This window comes from Protopterus annectens, chromosome 13.part0 (assembly GCF_019279795.1).
Source record: "Protopterus annectens isolate FY-2018-M chromosome 13.part0, PAN1.0, whole genome shotgun sequence".
NCBI lineage: Eukaryota > Metazoa > Chordata > Ceratodontiformes > Protopteridae > Protopterus > Protopterus annectens.
Window position 1 is genome coordinate 885913183 of NC_056747.1, and position 13834 is coordinate 885927016.

The 13834-nt window shown below is 43.9% G+C and overlaps 1 protein-coding gene across 2 annotated transcripts in view; it reads right to left on the minus strand.

Moving 5' to 3' along the window:
• Window positions 1-11369: 11369 nt before the first annotated feature.
• Window positions 11370-13834, minus strand: part of LOC122787746 — a 963913-nt gene continuing 961448 nt past the window's right edge. For both annotated transcript variants that reach the window (XM_044054634.1, XM_044054635.1), the window contains one exon: window positions 11370-12602. In XM_044054634.1, the coding sequence (XP_043910569.1) occupies window positions 12540-12602 (63 nt within the window). In that variant the 3' untranslated portion in view covers window positions 11370-12539. The remainder of the gene's footprint in view (window positions 12603-13834) is intronic.

The window sequence follows — 13834 nt, forward strand, 5'->3', positions numbered from 1 at the left end:
GATCTGGCACTGGGTCCAGGATCCAAGGCTCCTCTAGCAGATGAGACTTCAGAAAGGGGAACCAAATTTGACGAGGCCAATATAAGGCAATTAAAAAAAGTGTCCTGCCCAGAAAACTGGCTTTCTGCAAAACGTTGGGAATCAGTGGAAAGGGGAAGGCATAAAGGAGTCCCGGAGGCCAATCATGGACAAGTGCGCCCCTCGCGGAGTGTTCCCGTTGAGGGAAGAGGGCAAAGTAGTTGCTGCACTTGGTGTTTGTGGAGGTGGCAAAAAGGTCGCAAGGCTGGCCCCATCTGTGGAAAATTATTTCTATTTCGTTCTTGAGAGACCACTTGTGATAGCAGAATAGCTCTGCTGAGTCTGTCTGCTATTACACTGGCTCTCCCCGGGATGTGCGTTTCAATCAGAAAACACTGGGTGGACTCTGCCCAGTTCCATAATCTCAGAGCCTCTCGACACAGCGGATAGGATTTGGTTCCTCCTTGTTTGTTGATGTACCAGACTATTGACATGTTGTCCGACTGGACTGCAATCATGCCAAGGGGAAGAGAATCTTGAAAGGTCTGCAATGCTAGAAGAACCGCTCCCATCTCCAGGACGTGAGCCTCGTGAGCTTGCCAAGTACCTTGGGCTGTCCGTCCCTGATAATGCCCCCCCACACCCGATCAGGGAGGCATCCGTGGTCACTGTTGCAACTGGAGAGGGAAGAACAAATGGGCGGCCCATAGTCACTGTCTCCGACGTTAGCCACCAGCGAATGTCTTTATTGCAAGAGCTGGAAATAAAGACTAGATGATCCAAGGGTAATTCCTGAAAGGTCTATTGCGTGAATTGCAGCCACTGAAAAAAGTGCATGTGGGATCTTGCAAGGGGTATTGAAATAATTGCTGCTGCCATGGTGCTGAGCAGTTTTGAGAATCTGTGATGCTGGTACTTTTCGCTTTGACAGGAGATCCACTATCTGTTGTTGGCGGACAATCAATTCGAGAGGGATCTTCAGGGACATGCTGACAGTGTCTAAGTCTGCTCCTATAAAGACTGTACGCTGCAATGGAAATAAGACACTTTTCTAAATTTAACGTAATGTCCAGCTGTGAACATAGATCCCTGGTAGCATCCCTTGCACGAATAAGCTGACTCCTGGTGGAGGCGGTAAGGCGCCAGTCGTCCAAGTAAGGAAAAGTACAGTTTTGTACCTACCATAAATGTAGATGTTCGAGTGTATACGCTGCTGCAGTCATTACACTTGGGCTATCCTGCCGTCAGGCAGTTCCCCAGTTGGCCTGAGTTCCAAAGTATTGGTCCGGTGTCAGTTGCTGTCGCCTACTCCCTGACGTCAGTGCGACAGGGGTATATAAGATGCAGCAGACGCCATTTTCTTCAGTTTTTCTTGCCCCAGATGTCAGGTGCCTCTAAATAGGTAGGCAATTCCAATTGCTAATAAAACATACATAAGAAAAGCAAAAAAACAACTTACAGCTACCAGCAAATACTCCCCCTAGGTAGTAAGGGTAGAAGACATAGGTACGTACCAGCCAGTAAGAGGGGGAGGAGGGAGGGCAACCTGGACTGCAGCAGTGTATACACTCAAACATCTACATTTATGGTAGGTACAAAACTGTACTATGTTCGTGTTACACTGCTGCAGTCATTACACATGGGTAGAATCCCAAAGCTGAGGTAGGGTGGCTGGTTCTATAAGGCATTAGGGGTGGCTATAAGGCCCTGCAGCACTGCAGTGGCGAAGCCAGCTCTGGATTTAGAGTATAGAGGCAGAAGGTAATGCTTGGTGAAGGTATGTACAGAACTCCAAGTTGCTGCTTCCAAAATATCCTTGGTAGGTACTCCCCTGAGGTAGGCAGTTGAAGCGGCTGTTGCCCTGGTGGAGTGAGATCTAATGCTGCTAGGTACAGGTTTTCCATGGTATGTGTAGCAGAAACGTACACAATGTCCTATCCATTTTGAGATAGTCTGTTTTGAAATGGCTTTTCCCTGTGCTCCTGCAGCATATGCTACCAATAATTGCTCAGATTTTCTGAAAGCTTTGGTTTTGTCCAAGTTGAAGTGTAACTGTCTGTGAATGTCCAAAGAGTGCAGTAGTCTATCCCCCTTTATTCTGTGGTTTAGGATAAAAAGTTGGCAGGTGAATAGTTTGGTTTAGAGCCACACTGGATACCACCTTTGGCATAAACGTAGGGTTAGTTCTTAAAGACACCCTGTCCTGGTGGAAAATGAGGCAAGGTTCCACTGCCATTAGTGCCTGCAATTCTGAAACTCTTTGTGCTGTTATTGCCAGGAGCAGAGCAGTTTTCCAAGACATATATTTTAATTCTGCTGAGTTAGCTGGCTCAAAAGGAGGTAAAGTTAGTTTTTCCAAAACAAAATTGAGGTCCCAAGTTGGAGTAGGTGCTCTACGGGGCGGTCTTGTTTTTAGCCCCTCCGAGGTACTGTTTTAACACAGGATAAGAGAAAATTGGTGGATCTGTGTTGTAATAAGCAGAGATGGCCGAGGCGTGGATCTTGATGGATGAGAAGGAGAGGCCTTTGTCCAGCATCTCAGTTAAGTATTGTAGTATCTGAGGGATATTTGGGACAATAGGGTCAAGGCTGTGAGCTTGGTTCCAGGCATAGAATCTCTTCCATTTATCAGAATAGGCTTTCCTGGTACTAGTCCTTCTGGCCTCCAGAATGACATCCATAACAGCCTTGGAGAGAGGCATTACTTGCTTGACTAAGGAATTTTCCATGCAGCTAGGTTTAAGGTCTTTAGCTGGCTGTGTAGTATTTGATTGTTGCGCTGAGTCAGCAGATGTGGGATTTGAGGCAAATTCCAGGGTGGTTCTTGTGCTAAGCTCCTTAAGATTGGGTACCAGTGCTGGCGTGGCCAGTCTGGTGCAATCAGGATCATCTTTGGCTCTTCTTGCCTGGCTTTTATGAGTACCTTTGGGAGGAGAGGTAGTGGTAGGAAAGCGTATACTTGTAGGTTCTCCCAGCTGAATGAGAGGGCATCCACCTTCCATGCTTGTGGATGGCAACTCCTTTTGCAGAATTTTTGTAGCTGACAGTTTATTGGGGATGCAAACAGATCTATGTCCGGGCTCCATCATTTCTGTGTTATCATTCTGAATATTTGTAGATTCAATTCCCATTTGTGTGGATGCATGATGTTTCTGCTTAAGTCGTCTGCCAGTGTGTTTTTCTCTCCTGGCAGGAATTGTGCTTGCAGATGAACTTGAAGGTTTATAGCGGTGTTCCACAAGGTCATAGCTTGTCTGCATAGGGGGTAGGAGTGAGTCCCCCCTTGCTTATGTGCCACATAACTGTGGTGTTGTCTGTCTTTAGCAGTAGTTGTCCTGGATGCAGCAGGTCCTTAAAAGCTATAAGGGCATTTTGTACAGCTAGCATCTCTTTTTGATTGATGTGAAGATGCCTTTGTTCTGCGGGCCATTTGCCCTGAATACATTTGCCTGCCATGTGTGCTCCCCAGGCGTAATCCGATGTATCTGTTGTCAGTGTTTGCCTGGCTGTGGGTTGTGTAAAAGGCTGTCCCTTGTTGAGGTGACAAGCTTGAGCCCACCATTGAAATTCCTGTTGAAGGCAAGGGATTAGTGGTATAACTGTTTCCAAATGTTGACAGTGTTGAGACCATACATTCTTTAGGTACCATTGTAATTTCCTCATATGCAGTCTAGCATATGGAATTAGTAGTATGCAAGATGCCATGTAACCCAAGGCCTGCAGAATTTTTCTTGCAGGGAGTTGGGTCTTTGTTGCCATCAATTGAAAGTATTGAGTCAGTTGTCCTTGCTTGTCTGGCATGAGATAAGCCATCTGGGCCGTTGTGTTCAAGCTGGCACCCAGGAATATAATCTCTTGTGAGGGCACTAGTTTTGATTTCTTTTCGTTTACTGAGTACCCCAGGCAACTTAACTTTTTTACAAACGCCAGATGCTTTAGAAGAATGTCCTTGCTCTCGGCTTGAATCAGGCAGTCGTCCAGGTACGGATAAATTTGAATTCCTTTCTGTCTGCAAAATGCAATTACTGGTGCCAGGCACGTTGCATAGATTTTGCCTTATCCTCCATTTTCTTTAATACCTCTTCTGCCTTAACTCCAAACAACACATCCTGCTGCAAAGGTGCATCCAATAATTTTGCTTTAACATGATCTGGTAACGTATGTTCTTTTAATCAAGCATGTCTTCTAATGACAGAGCCTGTAACTGCTGCTCTGCAGGAGGATGCTTTCCCACTTGTTCAGCTGCATGCAATAAATCCTGCATTTCTTTAAAATTAGGAGGATCTGATTCTGGAAGCATTTTTTGTTTTAACCGAGACAGTAAAAATTGCAAATATTTTAGCATGTGAAACTGGCAATTTAAGGCTCTCATTGCTAAAGTTGCAGACATATATACTTTCTTTCCCCATCTGTCTAATGCTCTGGAATCTCTGTCAGATGGAACTGGATTATTGGCTGATGAGGCATTAACTCCTTTGGGTCCCTGAGAAATAGTTTCAGGTCAGCTACAGGGCTTTTATACAGAAATTTATGTGAGTCAGGGACTCTGTAGTATCTGTCAGGTTTAACAGGGGCTGGAGGTAAGGAATCAGGATTTAAGCTGGATTCAGTATACACATCATCCACAATATCTAACACTGGCGGAATAGCAAGGGGTCTGTGTTGAGGTAATAAAAGGAAGTCTCTGAGCCTTTTCTTGGATTCTGAGTAATCCTGGCCTTCCTAGTGGAAATGCTCCCTCATGGCATGTAGGGTTTCCCCAAAGGAGTAGTCCTCAGGTGGTGAGGCTGATGGAATTGATTCCTCAGCATCAAAATCCTCATAAGGGGGTAAAGAGTATCCTAGGTCTGAGGATGAATCAGAGGAGATGGACACCTGGTCGGATGAGTCAAAGTCTGCATCCTGTCTAGGCCTTTTATCAGGAGGGGGATGTGACCCCCTGATCAGAGTGATTAGGTCTTTGGCCATTTTGAGCATTTGTTTCTTAGGCATGGAGGCCTGCCCTGGAGAATGATGTATTTGTTTCTTTGATTTTAAAGGAGGCTTAGACTTAGCTGAGGGTTTAATGCTCAACTGAAGACACCCTCTGAAGCTATGGGTTGCTCAGATACTCCAGATCCCTCTGAAAGGTTAGTCTCGGTAGGCTGAATAACTTGTACGTCCGAAGGCCCAGCCATCTCCACGTGGGAGTCAGAGGCGGCCTGTGGCTCTACAGAAGCGGTTGTCAGGGGCTGCGAAGGCGCCTTGCTGAAAACCGGAAAACCGGCGACTGGCCTAGAAGAGGCTTCGTCGTCAGTTTTGGGCCTCAGATGCCTATCCCTGTCTTTGCGCTTTTTGTGTATTTCGGTTGTCGGAAGTTCCAGCTGCATGGTATAATTTAATTTTCTACCACAATAATTTTGGGCAAAATCAAACCGACGTTTAATAGTGCGCTTGTTAAACCTAGCACAAAACCGACAACCAGTGACGTGTTCTGGGCCTAGGCATGGGATACAATAGGAATGGAAATCCTTATGAGGTATTTGCTTCCCACAAGAAATACAGTTATTAACTTTTACTGACATCGGTCTGAGGCAAGAGAAAGTTTCCCCAATGGGGTACTTAGCTTTGTAGAAGACTTTGGTTCCGGATTCGGAATGAAACTCTCAGGAGACGGCCGACCGGCACTTGCGAACTGCTTTTGCTTTGGGCACCGCGCGGCAAGAAAAACTGAAGAAAATGGCATCGGCTGCATCTGATATACCCCTGTCGCACTGACGTCAGGGAGGAGGTGACAGCAACAGACGCCGGACCAAGACTTTGGAACTCAGGCCGACTGGGGAACCGCCTGATGGCAGGATAACCCAAGTGTAATGACTGCAGCAGTGTAACACGAACATCACCTGGATTCCTGAATATCTTAAGTGAGCCATGACCACTGCCATGCATTTGGTGAACACTCTTGGGGCTGTAGTGAGACCAAAGGACAGTGCCTGAAACTGGAAATGACTGGTTCCCAGCCAGAAGCGCAGATGATCCCTGGATGGCCTGGCCATTTTGATATGGTAGTACGCATCCTGTAGATAGCTAGAGCACATCCAATCGTCCTTCCCTAAAAATGGGAGAATGGACTGAAGCATGACCATCCAGAGCTTCGTCTTCATCACATATCTGTTGAGCCTGCTGAGGTCCAGAATAGGTCTCCAGTCCCCTGTCTTCTTTGGTACCAAAAAGAACCTCGAGTAAATTCCGGAGCCTTGCTGGTCTGTTTGGACTGACTAGATGACTTTTTTACAATAGTTTCTGGACCACTACGGATGCTACATCCCATAGACTGGGTGGAACGTCTGGGGTAAGAGTGAAAAGGGATGGAATATCCTCTGGATATAATGTTTTGTACCCATCGGTCTTCTGAGATATTTAGCCAGGCGCCTAGGTACAAAGACAAATGTCCCCTGACTGCATCCAGAAAAGGATAGTCGGGCCTCCTTTCAAGAGCGCTGATAGGGTTTCCCAAGGAACTGATCCCTGTCACCTTGGTTCTGCAGACCGCCTCTGCCACAGGGGCATAGTCTTCAACCATTGCCTCCCCCTCTGCCCCTGGAGGAGGCTTTGCCTTGTTAGTTCGGAAAGGCTCCTTGGGTCTTATGGAACCACATTTTCCCACCCCGCTGACCTTTTGGATAAGGTCTAGTAAGGGTAGAAAAACTGACTCAACGGCAGATAAGTCTTTACCGTCTTGCTCACATCTGGTGAGGGTTTCTGATGTTTGGTCCAAATAAGGAGGAACCATTGAAAGGGGCATTCACAAATGACTTAAAAGGTTCCAAAAAGAATATGAGCGCATCCAGGAAAGTCTCCACAGAGCAATTCCTGTACCTGCAGCCCTACTCGTTCCATCAGATGCTTAAGACACGAGGCGCATGGACAAGTTAACAATGGAATAGAGGGTAGCAAGCTGAGACGTCACCTTGTCTGCCACCGAGTCGGCTACTGCACCATGGAGAGCATCTCCAAGCTCCTTGAGAAGATCTCTTTGTAGATGTGTGAAGTGGGTCAGGTAGTTCAATGACCTAAGTGCAAAGGTCGTAGGACTGAACATGCGCTTCCCGAATCTGCCCATTACCCTAGACTCTCTATTAGGAGGATGGACAGACACACAAGTCTTAATCTCCTTTTTTTTTGGGGCTGCTGCCGCCACCACCATGGCATCAACACGTATGGGTTTAGATAAAAAGGCCTTGTCATGGGGTGCTGATATGTACTTGGTTGGCCTTCTAGGAACTTGCTCCATAAAATATGGTGACTCACATGCCCTTCGAGATAAAAAATCCATTAACTCATCAAAGGGCGGAGTCACCCAAAAGGTGGAGAGTCTGGACTCGAAAGCCTTCAGGAGCACCGGTTCATCCTTGGTAGGGTTTTGGGGCTGCCAGTCCCCCCTCTGTTTAAGGATCTCAAGGATATCCCCAAAGGAAATATCCTCAGATGGGACCCTTCCGATTCCACCAAATCTGTGTCAGACGTGATGGATTCCTGAAGGGAATCTACATGTCTCCTCTTACATAGCCTCTTCCACGGAACCTCCTCAGTGGGAATCTCTTGGGAGGTCACGGAATATCAGGGTTCCCCCAAAGGGGCGTCCTGAGGCTCTGGGTCCCTATGCTTACGGTGAACATGTGGTAGCGGAGAAGAAGCAGGCGCATTTCGGGAGGAGGTGGCCATATCAGAAGTTGTGGAAGTCCTGGGGACAAAGCCCTCCTCTCATGGCATCGAAGGCCCCATGGCTCCGATGCGAGGAAGCACCAGAGTCCAAAGACTCCTGCACCACAACCGCCGGCTCTGAGTCCAATGTAGGAGCCAAACTCATCCATGCCGAAGACCCAAGAGAAAGTCGGAACCGACGTATTGGTTTGACCCCCCCCCCCCGGAACAGACAGGAGAGTGCCAGCTCCCAAATCCCAGCGCTGGAGCAGAGGATATCAGGGTGGTCAATACTGACAGGTCAGAAGTGCGTGTTGGCACCAACGGTTCCACCAACTGAATGACCCCCTTCAGCTCCAAAGTCTCGATTCAAGTCGGAGGAGGAGCAACAACAACAGGAGCGGACTTTGTCAGTTCCGAAGCAGCTGGAGCTGAAACCGACAGAATTTTTGCAAGTGCCGGATCCTGTAAAAGTCTCAGCACCACTCGGTCCACGTCTGAATCCGAAAGTCTGGAAGCCTGAGAGGAGACCACCGACGGAGCCGGTGACCCCAGAATCGGGGACCTCAACATAGGAGATACCGGTTCCAAGACTAAGGACCGGCTCCTACCAGCAACCTGAACAGCTGGCTCCGATGACGCTGGAGCCGAGACCATAGCCTTTATCGTAGATTTTGACAATGAAGAGCCCTTCGGTGCCAAACCAGATGAAGAGGCTGGAGAGGAGGGTTTTGGTAGACCGGGAGCAGAATCCAAGTCGGATTGAAAAGCCGACTTGATTAACCCCCCTCCACTAACTTGTGCTTCCTCTCAGCTAGCACCCTGGAACTAAAGCCAGGGCAAATAGCACAGACCTCTTGTAAATGTACCTCACCCAAACAGTACACGCATGTAGAGTGCCCATCTGTAATGGACATCTTCTGGTTGCATTTTGGGCACCTCTTAAAACCAGATTTAGCCCTTTCTGACATGTTAAAGTATAAGCACACAACCACCACAATAACCAAAAATAAGCCTAACTGGCTAAAGTATATGAAGGCAGCAAACTTTAAGTTGTAAAAGAAGCCCTACAGGCTAAGGAAAACAAATGGGCCAAAAAACGGCCAAAGCCTAACCGGCTAACAAAAAATTGCACCAAAAACTGCAAAGCCTAACTTGGCTTGGGATAGAGCAACCAGAATAACAGGGCCACGCCCAAGAGAGAAAAATATATGCTATCAGCTATGAAAATCCAAAAAACAGATTAACAGAAAACAGCAGAATATAATAATCTAGCTGATTAACAAAGCAATTAAACTAAAAAATTCACAAAACTTATCTTTCTAACGGCCAAGAGCTGTAGAGAACACCCGATCAGTTCCAGCGGTAACTAGATCTGGGGAATGTAGTGGTACATTGTGGGATAGGGCTTTGGCCTCGAGCTATTTTGAGACCTCGAGCTTTGCTATTTGGCCGAACTGGAGCAGATGGTTGGCTCCAAACCCATCAGTAAGAATGAAGGGGAGATTAAACAACTTCACATGTTCAAGATTACCACATTCCACTGGTTCTTATTCCACAGCCATGTTTTTTAGATACACTGTGCTGGCTAACATTAACATTTTTAGTATAGGACTGCAGCAAATGTGGAGACCTTTGCTAAATACCCTTCTTTACAATATGTAAAACAAACCAAATCAAATGAGTTTTTTTTTTCATCCTTTGCAAGCAAATTATACACTTACGTGACTGTTCATTATTAGCCCTTTGTGCATGCAGATCAAACTTGGTGTTTGCAAATCTCATTGAACAGACATTCTACAATAACAAGCTGTTCAGAAGACTTGAGGTCATTTGAATACTCACTTTACTAGAAAGTACTAAAACTGACCAACAACCAAGATTTAAAAAGTTTTACTTAAGCAAGTTTCTACCCAATGCTTTAAAAACTGTATTAAGTGGGCCATTTTTGACATTACTAGTCTATCCACACTGAATGGATAGTTGTGAAACTTAAGGGATTCAGCTTCAGCTGAAGATCAGGCCTTGTCAGAATCTTCCACTTCAATTCCTGGTACTCAAGGGCATCGATTTTTTAATTCCACAGTTAAACTGGATGCCAGATTTCTAGCTCACTTGATTTGGTGATACTTTTCTCAAGCAATGTTCCTTTTGAATGTTGCTGGGTAAGCCTCCATGTTATCTTCCTTGATCAGTTTCTTCAGATCAATTTCTTTCTGAAATAAGCAGATGTTGATCCATGGCTGCACTCATCTTGCACAGCCTACAGCAACCTTCCCATTTTACATAGGATTCATTAGCTGCAGTTCAAAACACTAAGGCCGTTGGCTTCCCAAAAAGAAACCTCTTACTGCCATGAAGATATTTATCCAGAAAACATCCTCATCTGGGTACAAACGTTTTAGCAGTTCCTCAGGAGTATCCCTTTCTCCTTTCACAAGGATCTTTTAATGAGAACAAAATCCTAATTTTGGCACATGGGTTTAAAAGCTCATTTTCCATGAGCTTTTCAAGCAATAAAACACAGGACCCTACCTCTTACAGAGATGGCATTCATTCAGAAGGCTGTTGAGCAGTAAGTTAGTAATTACTCCTCATGCAGAGCTTGCATTTTTGTAGAGGAAAAAAAACTCAGGCAAAGCACTTTTCTAGGCAACTTTTAAGAAGTTACAATTTATATATTAAAAAAATGCTTTTGATCTCTACAGATGCAAAGGCAGCAAACAGTCTGCAGCACCAGTTTCAGTCCTTAAAAAGTTTAATTATAGGGGCGAAGGGAAAAGACATGCTTCCTTAAAGTAAATCATACAGTAATAGAATATAAAACTGTATTTCATTTCCATTAGTGTCCTTGGATGCATCCTCACATAGAATTTGTGTAAAAACAATATACTTACAATTATCAAACCTTTTCAATATTGTTAGTGAATTCCTCACAAACACGGTCTGTAGTAAAACAAGACCTCCAAACATCAGTCCTTTTAAACAGTTTTCTTGGATTCTTCACACACATGCATGCACACACACAAACACACACAAAACCTGTAGTAAGAACATATTTATGACCATCAGCCCCTTTCATTAAATTTTACCTCTTCTCTTCTTTCAAGTTAATCCTTCTAGGAAAGTATGTAGCAACACTTTCATACTTCACAACCATGTGACCATCGCCAAAATTCAGCTACTGAATCCTCTCCTGGCCTAGAGGTTGGTAATATGTTCTTAACGTGTCACTGCTCCAAAGGCAGACTATTCTTAACTTCCTGCCAAATTCATGTTAAAGGGCCATCTACCTGGACTACAACAGTATGTTTCCCTGGTTCAGTCTCTACAGTGTGTCTACAATACTTTGGAAAACAATTTAATTTTTATTACAAATACTTAAAAAAAATAATAGCTTAGAAAGCAAAGCAGAAAATAAGCCTCTTCAAGTCGTCTGACTGAAGAATCCTGCACTTTCACCCAAAGTGACAAGACTGATCTTACATTCATGAAGCAAGCTGCTAATTTCAATCCCTGAGCCTAATCTCATTATGGCTCATTAAAATTGTGCAGCCAAAGCTGCAAACAGATTTGGCCTTATAACTGAAACAGCTGCTGTGATAACAGGGACACTCAGTCTCAATGCAATCCAAAAACGGATCAATAAACACACAGTGACACAAAAAAATAATCACTTTTTTTTGCTAATTCTTTTTACATGTCTGTACAACCAGGTAATAAAGTAGTCACCTTTTATGTCATAACATACAGCAGTTAACAATACTTAAACTGTACATAGTGATGCACTGAGCCGTATCTTTCAACTTCTTCACTTAAATACATTTGGTGAGCTAAAATAAGCTACACACTCCAAACCGTCACAAGATAAAGTGTAACGCAATGTGATAAGAAAAAATCGTCATTTAGTAGTCTGTTACAAAATGTTACAGTGAAATTCATTTTATATATATTTATAAATATATACACACAGTTAAGCAAATTGAAATTCATACAAAGTTAAATTTAGGCTTGGCACTTTTACATTTTTTACCACATCATTGAACTGCATGCACTGTCAAACAGATCAAGTGCATCAAGTCAGTATGGAAAACGGAATAACTGCACAGTTAGTAACACTGCACAAGACCATGCCACACCAAACAATTGATGCACACCTCAATTTCAGACTGATGCTGATGGGTGTGATATTAAAATAGACTAAGTGACACAGCAACAAACCATTACTATTGGGTGTAAGACAACCTACTAAATAAATACAATGAGCAGTACAGTTGCAGGTGGGTACAAGACTCAAAATTGAAACCACATGAACAAACTAACATAAAATGCTGGTTAAAGAATGCAACATTTAGATGCAAACTTCCACACATACACGCCTGAATGTTATTTTGCTTGGCCCATGATAAACTCCAACTCACATTTCTTATGACCACACAAGGTCACTCTGAAAATATATTACTATAACTATTTCTACCAATGGGACAAGCATCTTTGGGAAGCAAATGGAGACCATAAGCAGTAAGACAGAATGGACATTTTTGGTGAGAGAATGATGCCATCATAATCATAACCATTAATTACAACCTCCCCTAAGGCACCTACAGTTTTGGAAAAAGGAAATATTGCAGAAAAAGACAGCAGAATAAAGAAACAATATACTTTTCCATTTCCCAAACATACAGTATTCTATATGCACAATGCTGCTGTGTATACCATTGCAATGATTTTAATTTACATCTGTACATCGCAAACACAGATCATATGCCAAGCCTAATTCCAACGAAGTGCATAAAAATTGATTCAGAATACAGTCCTTCTGGTCACTTAGCCTCAGATTAGTAACTGTCTATCCACTGAGCTAATCCTCTTTCCACAAGTGTTCGATTTACAGACATTACCTGAAAAAGAAAGAAATTTTTTTTTAACCATCTGAAAACATATAATGCCGTTCTGCAAATCAAAAAGCGAACCCACCTGCTTAAGACAGGATGCATAAAGATAACCTACTACTGATTTTGACATGCTTAAGATATATTTACAATTAAAATAAAGGCAAATGATGGAAAAAAAACATGTTGCATTGTTTATCTACTTCTTCATTATTCACTGGAATGTTCAAACAAGCAATGGCCATTTTATACGGGAAGGCAAGATCCAAATCAATGTAATAGTGCAAAATGTGACAAAAGGCAAGAAGAGGATCACCCCAAACTCCTTGTGACACATTACAAATTATTTAAGTCACTTACTAAACAGTTTTACTTTATGCTTTTAAGCTCCCAATTATTATTGTCTATGAACAAAAGCAGTTTTAGCAGGATAATTCCTCTGGAACCTAGGAATGGGAGAGGCAAGAATCTGCTTAAGATCCTTCATGACTTTGCCTTGGTCTTGTAAGGTATAAATCTGCAACAGCAGCACCAAAGATATTCTGATTATCCAAAGGAGCACCAAGTCGCTTAGCCTTAATATCATCAGGTAAACTCTGAAGATGACGCCAAGAATAGAATCTCAAGACAGAATCAGCAGCTCAAGATGCATCAGCAGCATCAAAGCTACACTTGAATGAGTGACGAGCCATCTGAGAAATGGAACCCACCAAGGAAAGAACAGTGGACTTGACCACAGAATAAGACAAGAACCACCCAATCTGAGACAAAATAGATAAATTACAGCTGGTCACGTGAGTATGATAACTTATATCACGAAATGCCAGGGTGGCAGAAGTATACACTTTCTTATCCAGCATCCCCATAGCTCGACTGTCCTTATCTGAGGGAAGACGCTTGGAAGAAGGCAAAAGCCAGGAAGGTTTATCAGCAGACACACACAGCTGGGTCAGAAGATGGAAATTTGTACAGAAACTTGAAAGCCTCAGGCACTTAACTGTCAGGCTTTTTAGGGGCAGGAGGTTGGGAATCAAGAGTCAAGGAAGCAGATGAAAAAGTATCCAGCAGAGCAGCTGAGATGGGAGGAGAAGCTGAGATAGGAGGAACAGCAGAAGGCTTAGGAGAATCCATCTGCAACAATTGATAATACCCTTTCTGGATGCCAGAGACCTTGGAGAACTCCTGTAGATCATTGTGTGTATTATGCCTAGTCAGCCAGAGTGAATGCAGACATGAATGTA